This window comes from Schistocerca nitens, chromosome 5 (genome assembly GCF_023898315.1).
Source record: "Schistocerca nitens isolate TAMUIC-IGC-003100 chromosome 5, iqSchNite1.1, whole genome shotgun sequence".
Taxonomy (NCBI): Eukaryota; Metazoa; Arthropoda; class Insecta; order Orthoptera; family Acrididae; genus Schistocerca; species Schistocerca nitens.
Window position 1 is genome coordinate 122,792,129 of NC_064618.1, and position 16,390 is coordinate 122,808,518.

Consider the following 16,390-nt stretch of genomic DNA (forward strand, 5'->3'; position numbering starts at 1 on the left):
GTGGGATGAGATTATGTCTATAAGGAATGCTAATGACAATCACATTCTGCTTCTTAGTATTGTCCTGAAATTTGCTTAAGTTGTGCACAGCATTCAGTATAACTCATTCCTGTACATGTCACTGGCACCTCCAGTTAAGAAGATCTAACAATTTGTGGTTTTTTTTTTTTTTTTTTTTAGGAAGTCCATTATAATTTCCTGCATTGGAGCACCTGGTTTAACACTACTGCAGGCTTTTAAGTCACGATGATTATTGAGAATTTCCAGTAGACCGCATCCATGGCTATCAGAGTAAAAATTTAAGCCTACCTCATTTTCCATGCTGTTGGCAGTATACGATGTTATTGGTGAAATACTGATGCTCTAGCAGGTTCAGTAAGAAGCTGAATCATGTTCTCTAATATTTTAATGTACTTTCTAGCTGCTTTTAGGCCTTTGTATACTTCATTTTTCACATTTAGTTCGGGTTCAGCATTACATTTCTCTGTGGCAGCTTCTCAACCATTATACAGATGATGACAGTCACTCGAAAGTATATTATTGCAATTTACTTTTGCAAATCAGCATTAATGAGACCATATACGTTTTGCTGGACACATTGTAACACCAGTTTTCACTATTTCACCAAATGAGTGACACTTCACTGATGATAAAAACTCTAAGTTTATGGAGCAATTTTCAACAGCTGGTATACATGCCACCATTTTGAATCCTACTAGATCCATAGATCCATTTGTCATGGAACCTCAAACTTATTTTGGCATTCACCTCAAAACTAACATGTGTATCTCCCCCCCACCCCCACCCTCTCCCTAACACCCTCCTGTGCTTCTCCCACTACTTCAGATCCTGGGCTAGGGCTGTCAACTTTTTTTTGTCGAAATAAGGGAGACTAGGACCAGACAAAATTAATATGCCAAACACAATTTATTTAAATCTTAAAACAGTTTTGTTGCACTGACTAACCAAAAAACTTCTTCATAACAATTATAACCTGAAGGTCTACAGAATTTTTTTACCAAGAGTACATTTGTTTACACTTTTGACAGCAGTCTGAAGTTTGCGATCATTCCTTGCAAATTGGACAAATTCATCACATGTGTGACAAAAATTAACACTTATTTGTTGTTCAGCTTTCATTAAATCTATATTGCAACAGTTCCTATCATCAGACCATTTGCCATTCATCAGAGAAAGAAACCCAAGAATCGTATTTATCTTCTTGGCTAAAATTCCTTTTGCCTCAGGCTCAGTCATCATGGATACCCACTTTTCAACTGTGCTACCACTGGTGGCAATTTTTGTATTTATTATATTTTTCAAAGACCAAAATTTCATTGTACAGGTTATCCTCATTTATGTCTACCTGAATATGAGTAAGCAGGTTCTAAAATCATTAAAATTAACTGAATTCTTTAGGGACAGTGGGAGCAAAGACTGAATTATAGCATTGTCAGAAATGTTTACATTTTTTACAATGTAAGTATGAAAGTTATCATAAAATTCAACAAAATTATTTTGAATTCTCTTCTGATTGACAGGATCTAATCTATTTAAAATCTTGTGTGTATTGCTTCCAAAAATCAAGTCATCTTTCCTTGCAAAATTTTCTTTGACAAAGCTTCAATGATGCGACAGGACTCCATAGTAAAATCTGAAATCTCTAGATATTTTGAGGTTTCCAAAATAATGTTTCCAATGTAAGAAAAAAAATTGAAGATATGCTATTTGAATTAACATTTTGCTTGGATCCTCATCACTGAAATACAATTTTGAAGTGTTGGATGTTTCATTTGTGCTTTGAAAATAAGTTATTATTGGCTCCCAGTTCTTTACTAGCCTTTCAACAACTGATGTGAGGTACAGCCACCTGGTAGGAACATGCCTTAAAATTGCACACCAATCAGTACCAACAAAATTTAAAAAAGATCTTAATTCTTTCCTGGATTTTGCTGAAAGCCAACAGCCTTGCCACAGTGGTAACACCAGTTCCCGTCAGATCACTGAAGTTAAGTGCTGTTGGGCTGGGCTTGCACTTGGATGATTGACCATTCAGTCTGCTGGGCACTGTTGGCAAACAGGGCTCACTCAACCCTTGTGAGGCAAACTGAGGAGCTACTAGATAGAGAAGTAGCGGCTCCGGTCTCGTATAAACTGACACATGGCCAGGAGAGCGGTATGCTGACCAAATGCCCCTCCATATCTGCATCCAGTGATACCTGCGGGCTGAGGATGACACGGCGGCCAGTCGGCTCCATTGGGCCTTCATGGCCTGTTCAGATGGAGTTTAGTATTAGTTTATTATGCTGACACTGAAAAGTGTCCATAAATCTTAGTAACTATCATTTCTGTGTCTACATCTAAGACATCAGAAGCAAATTTAGTACCATTATGGATTATGTGATTTGTGCAGTTTGCTTTAAATATTTTGTTATTTTTCTCACTCAATAATTTCATCATAATTGACACTAGCATTATCAGCACTATAAGGCAAAATGTTATTTACATTTAATGAATGAGATTCAAGACTGTTTCCTGTCAAAGCATGAATACCACTAGCACCCTCATCTGCTTGTTCCCCAAATCTGATAGTTCATTTCTGATGCCATCACAAGGTTCAGAGTACCTGACTACTACAGGAAACATTTTCCTCTTCTTGAAATTCAACTCATCTGAAGCCACAGAAAAAAAGATGCTACACTTCTCTGGATCATTAAGCACATCTAGGAAATCACTTACACTTCTAGGTGCTAATACATTTTTTAAAATAGGTTCTACTTTCATCCTACCACAATGTATTTTTTTGGTCACATCTGAATCCATAAATACATTCATTGCAAGTTTATTTGCACAATCCATGCTAATATAACTTAGATTGGGCCTCACTGTATGATACAGAAACTATAACTCACCCACTGCAACTTTGTCGGATTCATCACTAGTGGGACTATCACTTAGGCATTGAAAATAGCTGGGTATCTTAGATGTCTTACTTCCCCTAACTCTGCTTTTGTGTCCTTCAGTGTTGGCTTCAGTGTTGGCATGCTGCTGACAGTCTGTACTACCACTATGTGCTATGTTGAATTCACACTTGCAAAGGGTGCAATACGCTTTAGGACTGTTTCCTTTTACAGGATTAACCTATAAATGAGTTTCTTTCCACTGATACATACAGAAGTACTTTCCTCTTTTTCTGCAGAGTTTGGTTTCTTCCATTTTGCATAACTCGGATTGAGCAGAATGACTAAGAAACATGATAATTGCAACATGCCTCGCAACACCGTGTTATGTTCTGTGTTTCCTATAGGCCTATATTAATGTAGTAACTGTATCGATAATACTATGCTGTATCGATTAATTGATATTGCAACAATTGTCCAGCAATGAGATTTGAAAAATATGTGGCAGGTTTAAATTTTAATGTGTAATTTTCTGAAATATGGGAGACAGGAGACGCTAAAATATTCAGAAGAATACAGAAGTTCCTGTATGATACTGGAGAGTTGGCAACCCTATCCTGGTCATTCTCTTGCAATGGGTTATCGATCAAGAAATTGATTAACCTGGAACAGTTATAACAGGTGCGGATTCAGGGTTCTGTTCTGGCTGAGGTCACAATTTGTTTCTGTATTTCTCCTTCTGCCAAATATAATTTGTTTTCATCCCAACTTTGATATGCCACAAATCCTTTACATTTTATTGAAGATACCAGCAATAATATGTATAAAATGTTTTAATTTAATAATAAAGAAGATTTATTTGTGTCAGTTCTTGGTACATTGCTGTAGCATAGCTGCCAAGAAATTACAGTTGAGAGAAGTTCTCCATTAGAAATTGGTTGATCCAAAAGTTTTAGTAATACATGTTTCATGTGAATAACAGCAAGAAAACCTCTCAATTTTCTATGACATCACACTTCGCGTTATGTAAAATCAAAGTGTGCTCTCACCCTTATCCCTTTTTCACTTATCACTACAATTGTGAAGGCAGGCCTGCAGACAGTAAGTACACAAGGATGTAAGTGTGGGAAATGGTCTTACTTTCCATATGTGTGTGGGAAAATCAGACTTTCTGTAATTTTTTTGTTATTGGAGGGTATTTTATTGTCATACTTTACTCTACTTCCTTTAGTTTGCGGTTCATTAAACATGTCATCTTTGTTGTTGGTCAGCCCGTGAATGGTCACCTTTTTGTGGATGGATGTTTTCAGCAGCTGTTTGGGCCACAAGCCAATCAAAGTAGGTAGTTCCCAGTCAAGCAGCTTAAACCTATCCTATGTTAAATATTACTTGTAATTTTTTAGAATTTTTGTTTTAATTCTACTTTATATTCTGAAAGTTAGCTGAGAAATCTGAATATTTTAATATTTAAAAATGCAAATACATTTAACAAAAAGTGCTCACCCCTGCCCTGGATCTGGTGTGACCATGATTAGAATACAAACGGAGTACATTTGAGATGTAATTTTGAATGAACACAATACATACCCTGTCTAGTGCCAGGTGCATCCCCTTCAGCGTGGCAGATTTTTGCAGCTAGATTCCTCCTCTTGCTCAGCAGTTCTGTCTGCTGGAACTGAGCTGCAATCTGTTCCAGCTTCCTCTTCCACGGCACTGCTTTGTGTTCCTTTTTCATCTTGCTCTTCACTTTCTTCCTTCTTGTGCAACTCAATTCGCTTCTCACATTCATCTTCCCCATGCCTCCTCTTCTCCTCCTCCTCCTCCTCCCCACTGCATTCTACTTCCTCTAGTGTTTCAGATTCACCATTCTCATAGTCCATGTCACTTTTGTCTTCCTCTTCACCTTCCCCCTCCTGCATACAAATTACTGCCTTCTGTTCTTCATCTTTCTTCTCCTTGTACTCTTCTGTGACTTCTTGTTTCTCATTTACCAGCTCCTCTGCTTCTTCCTCATGTCCATCATTATTGTGCAGCCCAGGACAAACAAGTAACAGATTTTGCCTTTGTGACGCACCACCGTACGGAAGTGTAAGTGACTAAATTCATCACTTACTGACCCTGAGATCGAATCAAAATACTAGTCATTTTTTTTTTTTACTTGAACAGCGGACCCCTCTCTCCAATGAGCTGTTGATGATGGCCCTCCGAATTAAGGCCTCCCGCTCTAGAAGTAGCCTCTGGCTGCATAACTGCATCCTCTTCTCATGACCTACATTATGGTACAGGCACACCGACATATGCAACAAGAAACTGACTTTCACTAAAGAGTGCCATAGACTCTATGTTCACCTAACAGCTTCCGATGGAAAGTTTGTATCTTTGCTATGGATACACAAGAATTATCCAAGTTGTGAAATAATATAAGAATGAATAACGAGACAATCAAGGAAGTGAGGTCTGTAGGAAATAAAGGATTGTGTCCACTAGTTGGAAGAAAGCACAAGTCACACCCATGTATAAGAAATGCAGCAGAAGTTATACATAAAATAACTGTCCAATATCACTGAAATCACTCTGTCCTAAAATCTTAGAACATATTATGATCTCAAACATAATGAAGTATCTTGTACAGAATGTCCTCCACTATGGCAATCAGCATTGAAGCTGAAAAAAGATTGGTCCTGGGAAACCCAGGTGGTTCTTTTCTCAGGTGATACACTGTTATTTACGGATCATGGCAGTAAGGAAGACTGAATATTTCTTCTACATCAAATGGTACGTTCCACTGTATCAGCTATTAGGGTTTCTTCCCATTCCATTCATGTGTGGAGCACAATGAGAATGATTATTTGAATGCCTTTGTGCATGCAGTATTTATTCCAGTCTTATCCTCCTGATCTTATGTGAGCAATATGTAGGGGATTGTAATCTTTTCCTGGAATCATCATTTAAAGACAGTGCTTGAAACTTTGTTAATAGACTTTCTAGGGATAGCTTACATTTATCTTCAGAGTCCTCCAGTTTAGTTCCTTCAGTATCTCATCAACACTCTCCCATAGATTGAATAAACCTACGACTATTCGTGCTGCCCTGCTCTGTACACATTCAGTATGTCCTGTTAGTTCTATTTGGTCTGGGTCTCACGCAGTATTCTACAACCAGTCACACAAGTGATTAGTAGGCAATCTCCTTTGTAGACTGATTGAGATTCCCCAGTATTCTACCAATAAACTGAAGTTTACCACCTGCTATAGCCATGACTGAGCCTATGTGATTGTTCCATGACATATTCCTGGAAAGTGTTAGACCCACGTATTTGTACAAGTTGGCTGATTCAAAAGTGACTCATTGATATTATAGTCATTAGATACTACATTTTTTTCATTTTGTGAAGTGCACAATTTTACATTTCTGAACATTTAAAGTAAGTTGCCAATCTTTACACCACTTTGAAATCTTATTGAGATCTGGCTAAATATTTGTGCACCTTCTTTCAGGTAGTAATTCATTATAGATAACTGCAACATCTGCAAAAAGTCTGAGGTTACTATTGATATTGTCTGCAAGATCATTATTTTACAACAAAAACAGCAAGAGTCCCAAAACACTTCCATGGGGTACATCTGAGTTTACTTCTATATCTGGTGATGACACTCCATTCAAAATAACATGCTGCATCCTCCCATGAAAAAGTCCTCAATTCACTCACAAATTTCACTTAATACCCCACATGACTTTACTTTTGACAGTAGGTGTAGGTGTGATACTGAGTCAAATGCTTTTTGGGAATCAAGAAATGAAGCATCTACCTGACTACTTCCAAAGCTTTCAGTGCATCATGTGAGGAAAGTGCAAGCTTCCAAAAAGTATTTGGCTCAGTACCACATCTATGCTCATTATTTAAACTACAATCATATGTTGTGTCAAGCAAAAATTTGTGGTTGAACTGAGGATTTATTGGCAGGAGGGACACAGCATGTATCTCAGATGGAGAATCATCAACATTTGTAGAAGTAATTTCAGGTGTGCCCCCACTGAAGTGTGTTCAGACTCTTGCTGTTCATGCTATATGTCAATGAGCTTGCAGATAACATAAATAATAACCCCAAACTCTTTTCAGATGATCCAATTATATATTATTAATTACTGTCTGAAAAAGGTTGTGGAAATATTCAGTCAGATCTGATACAATTTCCATTCACAAAATGGAATATGTTTATATCCTCTGGCTGCAATGTCAAGTGAAGCACAATTAGCGTTGATCAGCTCATACAAATTCTTGGGTGTTTGGGTAAAAAAAGAACAAAAAGAAAAAAATCAACTTGTACAATGTCAGCTATGAACATCTTTACATCTCTTATAAATATAAGTTGCCCACATAATTCAGCACAAAAGTCTCCCTGCACTTGCAGAAAGGAACACATTTAAACAATAAACCATATAATTTAACACTGGATTCTGAAATTTCTCTGTATATTGTTTAAAGAGCAGGAAAAAATTATCTTTCATTTGGACAATACAATATTTGTACATTCAAATAAGTTTCATCTGTAGATATCTATTATTCATAAAATGTTCAAATTTTAAATACATTGTCCGAAGCTGATTTGTGATGTAAACAAAAATTACTGCAGTGAGTTAACCACCAAAGACACTTTCACATTAAAACTGCATCAATATATTCTGCATAGTGAAATACACTTCCCCCATGAACCATGGACCTTGCAGTTGGTGGGGACGCTTGCGTGCCTCAGCGATACAGATGGCCGTACCGTAGGTGCAACCTCAACGGAGGGGTATCTGTTGAGAGGCCAGACAAACATGTGGTTCCTGAAGAGGGGCAGCAGCCTTTTCAGTAGTTCCAGGGGTAACAGTCTGGATGATTGACTGATCTGGCCTTGTAACATTAACCAAAATGGCCTTGCTGTACTGGTACTGCGAACGGCTGAAAGCAATGGGAAACTTGTAATGGAACATATTAAAGGCTTTACTTTAATGAAGTATGCGATCCCTTCCAAATTCAACCAGTTTAATGAGTATTTACGATTATAGAAAAGTTATTGTGTATTTTAACAATGATTGCATAACATGTCTCCATAAACAGTCAACCCATCAAATATAAGGAATAACTGACCCACACAAAAGTTAATATCACTTGATCACTGATACAGCAAATGTCATCATGAAAAAACACTTAAGTTCATCTTAAATAATTAATATGAAGTACGAAAAATAGTGGCCAACTTAGGTATTTTGGATCTCCTTAAATAAAAATCGCCCAGTGAAACCTATTTGTTCACTAGGAGCGTTTTCACTCAGTATTCACGTAATCAATCCTATTGTAGACGAAAACCAATGTAATTCTTAATAATTCATGTTACTTACTTATTTATGCAAATTAGAGAAGTCAATTGACAAACTTCTAAAACACGGCCTTTTTGTAACAAAGAATTATTCTGTCAAGTCAACAAATCTGTCTGTCATTTTAATAACATGTTAAATTGTGTCACTCGATGCAAATTAATAACTTTTCTGCACAAATTATGATAACAGATGTACATGTGACTTATAAACTATATCTCTTTTTAGTAGTTCTTTGACAATGTTATAAATACAAGCAGCGAGAAGGCAGTCGGGGGCAGTCGGAATGTCACTTTGGTGAAGTGTGTTTCTGTGCTATTGTTTGGGATGGAAAAACAATGCAAAGAACATGTAAAAGAAGTACTACTTTGTGTTGTGTTATGGTCTTTGGTGGACAGTGGAATTAATATGGCCACCAAAGTAATAAATATTTGATGTTTACATATGTGTTGGTTTCGCTCGTTCTTTATCATCAAAAGCACATGGAAAAACACAGGACCTCATGTTTTTAACCCTAGACAACCAGATTTAGAGTCAGCATCAGCATCGAGACACAGCAGCGATCCAGCAAGCAGCAGCGATTACTACAATACAATGCATTTTAATGGCGCCAACCTAACATCAAGTGCTAACAAGCTCCGTAAATTGGAGTGAAATAGTGCGATTACAGCAATTAGTGATATCAACGAATAGGCGGACCATTACAAAAGTGGGGGCTCGTCCGGGATCTTTAATTGCATCGATGATAATAGTGCAGCGATAAATTTCGTAAGTGCTTAGCATTCCGAAAAAGTTTATTTGCGCAGTGTGGCAACAGTGAACATATGTCAAAGTGAAAAGAAAGAAAAAACGTGTGAATGTGGTACTACGAAAAACTATCATCACACCGCTCGGAAGATTAACGTCTGGATTATGTCAATGGAATTCGTCAATCAAGACTTCAGCTTCGATAAAACCGAATAGACGTGAAGAAAGCCAACAACAACACCGATCACGACATCATAGCATAGCTACATAAAGCAAGGTATTTTGTTGTTGTTGTCATTTACAAAATTAATAGTGAACATGTCTCTACCTGAGAGTGATGAGATCGTAGGAAATGTAAAAATTGAACCAGGGGATGGTGAACAATTAAACTTAACAGAGTGGCTAGCAGGGTTTGCAAATCAAATAAGCTCGCAACTTAAACAATTAAGTGAAGAAAACACAGATAGACTGGATAAGTTAAGTTTGGATTTTAAACAATCAAGTGAAGAAAACACAGATAGACTGGAAAAGTTAAGTTTGGATTTTAAACAATCAAATGAACAAGTAAGTTCGAAACTTAAAGAAAACACAGATAGACTGGATAAGTTAAGTTTGGATTTTGATCTATTAAGTACTCATCTCAATGAGAAGTGTGAGGAAATTAAAACTACCCTCAGTAAGAACACTAGCGAACAGTTGATACACTTCAGAAAAGAATTTCAAGTTAAAGTTGAAAGTTTAAATGAAAACATACAAGCGAACACAGACAGCATTGCTGTCAACTACAACAGAGTAGATACTGAAGTTGAAAGATTAGATCAGAGAATAGACAAAACATCAGAAAACCTTTAACAAGAATACAACCTGTATACCACTAATGTAGATACAAAAGTAGAAAATATACACACTAAATATACACAATTGGAAGATGCATTGATGTCAAAACAAATGTTTTACAATCAAAATACAATGTATGGACACATCCAAATGAAATGCTTTCCTGGTGAAAATTTGCACCCTATTGACTTTATTCACCAATGTAAAGATATGTTTGTTGTAGGAATGTCAGATAACATAAAAATTAAGTTAGTTAAACGGTTTCTAGAAGGGGAGGCCCTATCCAGGGCAAATGAGAATAATGATTCTTGGAATACTTTTGAAGAGTTTGAAGCTAAATTTATTTGCAAATTTTGGTCACAATCCATACAAGCCAGATTAAAGTCAGAATTTCTAAACGGACCAGTGTATAGAGGGAAAGTAGGGGGAATGCAAAAATTTTGTAGAGATCAATTGAAAAAACTTGCTCACTTGAATAACTCTTTTGATATTATGACACAAATTGATGTTTTAAAAAGAAGATTACCAGAGAGACTGCAGTGGGAATTGGTCCATGGACCAGACGATTCAATGGAAGAGTTCCTGAAATTTGTAGATAGATTAGATAGGGCCTTGGAAAGAGAAAGTAACCAAAGTTTTGGCTCTGGCAACAACCAGTATGGGGGGTGGAACAGGAATGTAAATAGAGATTATTATTATGGGAGGAGAGACTTTGAAAATTCTGGAAATAATGCTCCAAATAGGGGAGATAGGAGATATGAAAATGATTTCAAAAACAATACACAGGAGGGAGGATGGAGGAGAAATAACAGGAATGATAGAAATAGGTATTGGGGAAGAGAACAAGATAGAAGGGGGTTTGTTGAAACTAGTGAACAAAACGACAACTACAAACGGACAGACCGAGGAAACCAGCCGGGAAACGGTGGACAGTCCCACTAGATGTCCGTAGTTTTGGGGCTAGACAATATTATGACAGGACAACACATAACCGAAACTGGAAAAGGAGAGGATACAATGTAAAGAGTAAATACCATGAAAATACTGATGTTGTTAGAATGAATAAATTAGAATTTAATAAAAGATTTTGGGATACTATGAGTAATAGTGATACAGTTAGTCAAAACTGTGTTCAAGCACAGGTAGTTAGTGAAAGTGCAGAAGTTGAAGGCATTGCAGAGTTCCATAGTTGGGCTGAAAAGGATACTGGTGTGAATAACAAGTCAGACACACCACAAGTAGAATCTATTTTGGGGGGTTTATTTGATAAGAAGGGGGATGGCGATGTGTTTAATGGAGCCAAAGACACAATTGCTGAGATTCAGATACATAGGGGGGAAACTGAAGATGGGGTTGTTGTGGAGAAGGAGGAAGAAGTAATAGAGGGACATTTAAATAATGATCCTAAATCAATTGATGTTATTGATGAGAGTGTGGAGGAAGAAATAAAAGTATTTGTAGAATTGAAAAGTGATTATGTGGTAAAGGTAAGTGATTTGACAAACGTGGGTAATGATGAGGTTAATTTAAGTGAAATGCAGACTAGGGAATGTGTATCTGAGGACAAGCTATTGCCTATTGGGAACTATGAAACACTAATCTATGAGAATGGTAATAATAATAATATTATTAAAGAAAATATAAAGGGATGGAATGTAAATGTGTGTTTTCAAGAAAAAGGGGAAAAGTTTTTAGAAGTTTTGTGGAACAACTATGGAAACTGTATAAACAAAGATGCCTTTTGGAAAGAATTAGCAAAGGTAAGTGCAACCTTGTATCCTATATGGTGGATAAGAATCCGTAGTGGACTTTATAAAAAATGGGGTGAAAACAATAGTTTGTTGAGTGGCAACACAGTGTTAAGAGGAACAGATGAAAACAAAGGTTTATGTTTAAATGTCAATGCTTTGCAAACAGAGAGGGATGTGTCTAAGTGTAGGAAAGAGACATTAGACTTAGGAACTAAAGAAATTGAAAATTATCTATTGTTTGAAAATACTGAAATACGGTAGACAAAGATGTTGAGCTAGGTTGTCTATATGGTAAAGTAAACATTGACATTTGTCCATTTGAAATAAAAGAAAGCCCACATCCTAATGCGTATAGACTTATCTTTCCCAGATCAAGAAGGTTATTTGGATTAAGAAACATCACTGAATTGAAACCATATAAACATGATTAAGCACATTTCCCTGTTTGAATACAACTTACCCATTTTCTGTAAAGCGTTTTACCAGCAAAGATTTTTACTGGGTGTGTCAAATAGCAACTACCACTCATCCTATAGACCCTGGAAAAGTTCCAGATCTCTGAGAGAATGTTTTTATATTTTTATTGTCACTATTGAATATTAAATTTTGAGACATCTTCTTTACTTGCAATGGGCAAGAAGGTGACGAACATTTATTACTTTCTGCTTGTATTGTTGAATATGGGACATACTTGCACCAAATATAAAAGACAATGAAAAAATTGTTGTGCAAGACCCATCATTTTGTTACTATTCTTTTCTTAGGCATAGGATTTGTGTACAATTTTCTACAGCTAATCAAATGTTCACCAAGTTTGATGTTTGTGTTATGTTGTGACCAATTTAAGTGTGCAATTTTGGTATTAATATGTTCTTGTACTATCTTGACTATGTGTCTCAATGGGAGACAAGTTTTTTAAATATTTTCTTTTTTTTTAATGTATTCATACATGTGACTTCTCTAGTGTTTGTGTTTATATATCATGTCCATACTTATAATTATGTTCGTTTTCATGTCCTTTATGTGCCTCAAAAAGAGCAGACAGTTGCAATATTTTCCTATGGACATCTGACCTGTCCATCTATGTAATATATTTATGTTCCTTCTATTATCTTGATTATTCTGTGACTCAATGAGAGCTGACTTTGAAATAATTTACATATATTTTTTATACATCTTAAAATCGCATGTGATATATTTGTGTCTGTTTTTGATCATTTTCCATGTGGCTCACTGGGAGCAAAGATTAATAGTTTTTTTTTTTACTTTCATATATTACTAAATATTTTTATTATGCTGTCATACTGAGAGCCATAACACAAAGTGCATTTGAAACAACACAACTAAAATATTTGCAGGAAAAAGTCATTTTGAAACGGTGTAACGGTTGTTGTATACATACACATTATGCATAGTAATTGACACATTTGTCCTAGTCGGCTAATATCATTAACATTCTGTAAATGATATTACCCGAAGGGGGTATTGTAACGGAACATATTAAAGGCTTTAGTTTAATGAAGTATGCGATCCCTTTCAAATTCAACCAGTTTAATGAGTATTTATGACTATAGAAAAGTTATTGTGTATGTTAACAATGATTGCATAACGTCTCCATAAACAGTCAACCCATTAAATTATAAGGAATAACTGACCCACACAAAAGTTAATATCACTTGATCACTGATACAGCAAATGTCATCATGAAAAAACACTAAAGTTCATCTTAAATAATTAATATGAAGTACGAAAAATAGTGGCCAACTTAGGTATTTTGGATCTCCTTAAATAAAAATCGCCCAGTGAAACCTATTTGTTCACTAGGAGCGTTTTCACTCAGTATTCACGTAATCAATCCTATTTTAGACGAAAACCAATGTAATTCTTAATAATTCATGTTACTTACTTATTTATGCAAATTAGAGAAGTCAATTGACAAACTTCTAAAACACGGCCTTTTTGTAACAAAGAATTATTCTGTCAAGTCAACAAATCTGTCTGTCATTTTAATAACATGTTAAATTATGTCACTCGATGCAAATTAATAACATTTCTGCACAAATTATGATAACAGATATACATGTGACTTATAAACTATATCTCTTTTTAGTAGTTCTTTGACAATGTTATAAATACAAGCAGCGAGAAGGCAGTCGGGGGCAGTCGGAATGTCACTTTGGTGAAGTGTGTTTCTGTGCTATTGTTTGGGATGGAAAAACAATGCAAAGAACATGTAAAAGAAGTACTACTTTGTGTTGTGTTATGGTCTTTGGTGGACAGTGGAATTAATATGGCCACCAAAGTAATAAATATTTGGTGTTTACATATGTGTTGGTTTCGCTTGTTCTTTATCATCAAAAGCACATGGAAAAACACAGGACCTCATGTTTTTAACCCTAGACAACCAGATTTAGAGCCAGCATCAGCATCGAGACACAGCAGCGATCCAGCAAGCAGCAGCGATTACTACAATACAATGCATTTTAATGGCGCCAACCTAACATCAAGTGCTAACAAGCTCCGTAAATTGGAGTGAAATAGTGCGATTACAGCAATTAGTGATATCAACGAATAGGCGGACCATTACAAACTACAGCCGTAATTTTTCCCGAGGGCATGCAGCTTTACTGTATGGTTAAATGATGATGGCATCCTCTTGGGTAAAATATTCTGGAGGTAAAATAGTCCCCCATTCAGATCTCCGGGCGGGGACTACTCAAGAGGACGTCATTATCAGGAGAAAGAAAACTGGCATTCTATGGATCGGAGCGTGGAATGTCAGATCCTTTAATCGGGCAGGTAGGTTAGAAAATTTAAAAATGGAAATGGATAGCTTAAAGTTAGATATAGTGGGAATTAGTGAAGTTCGGTGGCAGGAGGAACAAGACTTTTGGTCAGGTGAATACAGGGTTATAAATACAAATTCAAATAGGGGTAATGCAGGAGTAGGTTTAATAATGAAAAAAAATAGGAGTGCGGGTTAGCTACTACAAACAGCGTAGTATACGCATTATTGTGGCCAAGATAGACACAAAGCCCATACCTACTACAGTAGTACAAGTTTATATGCCAACTAGCTCTGCAGATGATGAAGAAATTGATGAAATGTATGACGAGATAAAAGAAATTATTCAGGTAGTGAAGGGAAACGAAAATTTAATAGTCATGGGTGACTGTAATTCGTCAGTAGGAAAAGGGAGAGAAGGAAACATAGTAGGTGAATATGGATTGGGGGGGGGGAAAATGAAAGAGGAAGCCGCCTTGTAGAATTTTGCACAGAGCATAACTTAATCATAGCTAACACTTGGTTCAAGAATCATAAAAGAAGGTTGTATACCTGGAAGAATCCTGGAGATACTAAAAGGTATCAGATAGATTATATAACGGTAAGACAGAGATTTAGGAATCAGGTTTTAAATTGTAAGACATTTCCAGAGGCAGATGTGGATTCTGACCACAATTTATTAGTTATGAACTGCAGATTGAAACTGAAGAAACTGCAAAAAGGTGGGAATTTAAGGAGATGGGACCTGGATAAACTGAAAGAACCACAGGTTGTAGAGAGTTTCAGGGAGAGAATAAGGGAACAATTGACAGGAATGGGGGAAAGAAATACAGTAGAAGAAGAATGGGTAGCTCTAAGGGATGAAGTAGTGAAGGCAGCAGAGGATCAAGTAGGTAAAAAGACGAGGGCTAATAGAAATCCTTGGGTAACAGAAGAAATATTGAATTTAATTGATGAAAGGAGAAAATATAAAAATTAAGTAAATGAAGCAGGCAAAAAGGAATACAAACGTCTCAAAAATGAGATCGACAGGAAGTGCAAAATGGCTAAGCAGGGATGGCTAGTGGACAAATGTAAGGATGTAGAGGCTTGTCTCACTAGGGGTAAGATAGATACTGCCTACAGGAAAATTAAAGAGACCTTTGGAGAGAAGAGAACCACTTGTATGAATATCAAGAGCTCAGATGGCAACCCAGTTCTAAGCAAAGAAGGGAAGGCAGAAAGGTGGAAGGAGTATATAGAGGGTTTATACAAGGGCGATGTACTTGAGGACAATATTATGGAAATGGAAGAGGATGTAGATGAAGATGAAATGGGAGATAAGATACTGTGTGAAGAGTTTGACAGAGCACTGAAAGACCTGAGTCGAAACAAGGCCCCGGGAGTAGACAACATTCCATTAGAACTACTGATGGCCTTGGGAGAGCCAGTCATGACAAAACTCTACCATCTGGTGAGCAAGATGTATGAGACAGGCGAAATACCCACAGACTTCAAGAAGAATATAATAATTCCAATCCCAAAGAAAGCAGGTGTTGACAGATGTGAAAATTACCGAACTATCAGTTTAATAAGTCACAGCTGCAAAATACTAACGCGAATTCTTTACAGACGAATGGAAAAACTGGTAGAAGCGGACCTCGGGGAAGATCAGTTTGGATTCCGTAGAAATGTTGGAACACGTGAGGCAATACTAACCTTACGACTTATCTTAGAAGAAAGATTAAGAAAAGGCAAACCTACGTTTCTAGCATTTGTAGACTTAGAGAAAGCTTTTGACAACGTTAACTGGAATACTCTCTTTCAAATTCTGAAGGTGGCAGGGGTAAAATACAAGGAGCGAAAGGCTATTTACAATTTGTACAGAAACCAGATGGCAGTTATAAGATTCGAGGGGCATGAAAGGGAAGCAGTGGTTGGGAAAGGAGTAAGACAGGGTTGTAGCCTCTCCCCGATGTTATTCATTCTGTATATTGAGCAAGCAGTACAGGAAACAAAAGAAAAATTTG

At 36.6% G+C, this 16,390-nt stretch overlaps 1 protein-coding gene across 1 annotated transcript; it reads right to left on the reverse strand.

The window, feature by feature from the left end:
- Window positions 1–4,513: 4,513 nt before the first annotated feature.
- LOC126260303 (glutamic acid-rich protein-like) lies at window positions 4,514–5,147 on the reverse strand. Its single transcript, XM_049957627.1, has 2 exons — window positions 5,059–5,147; window positions 4,514–4,961 (listed from the first exon to the last, which is right to left on the reverse strand). The coding sequence occupies exons 1-2, from the start codon at window positions 5,145–5,147 to the stop codon at window positions 4,514–4,516; spliced, it is 537 nt and encodes a 178-aa protein (XP_049813584.1).
- Between the last annotated feature and the right edge of the window lie 11,243 nt (window positions 5,148–16,390).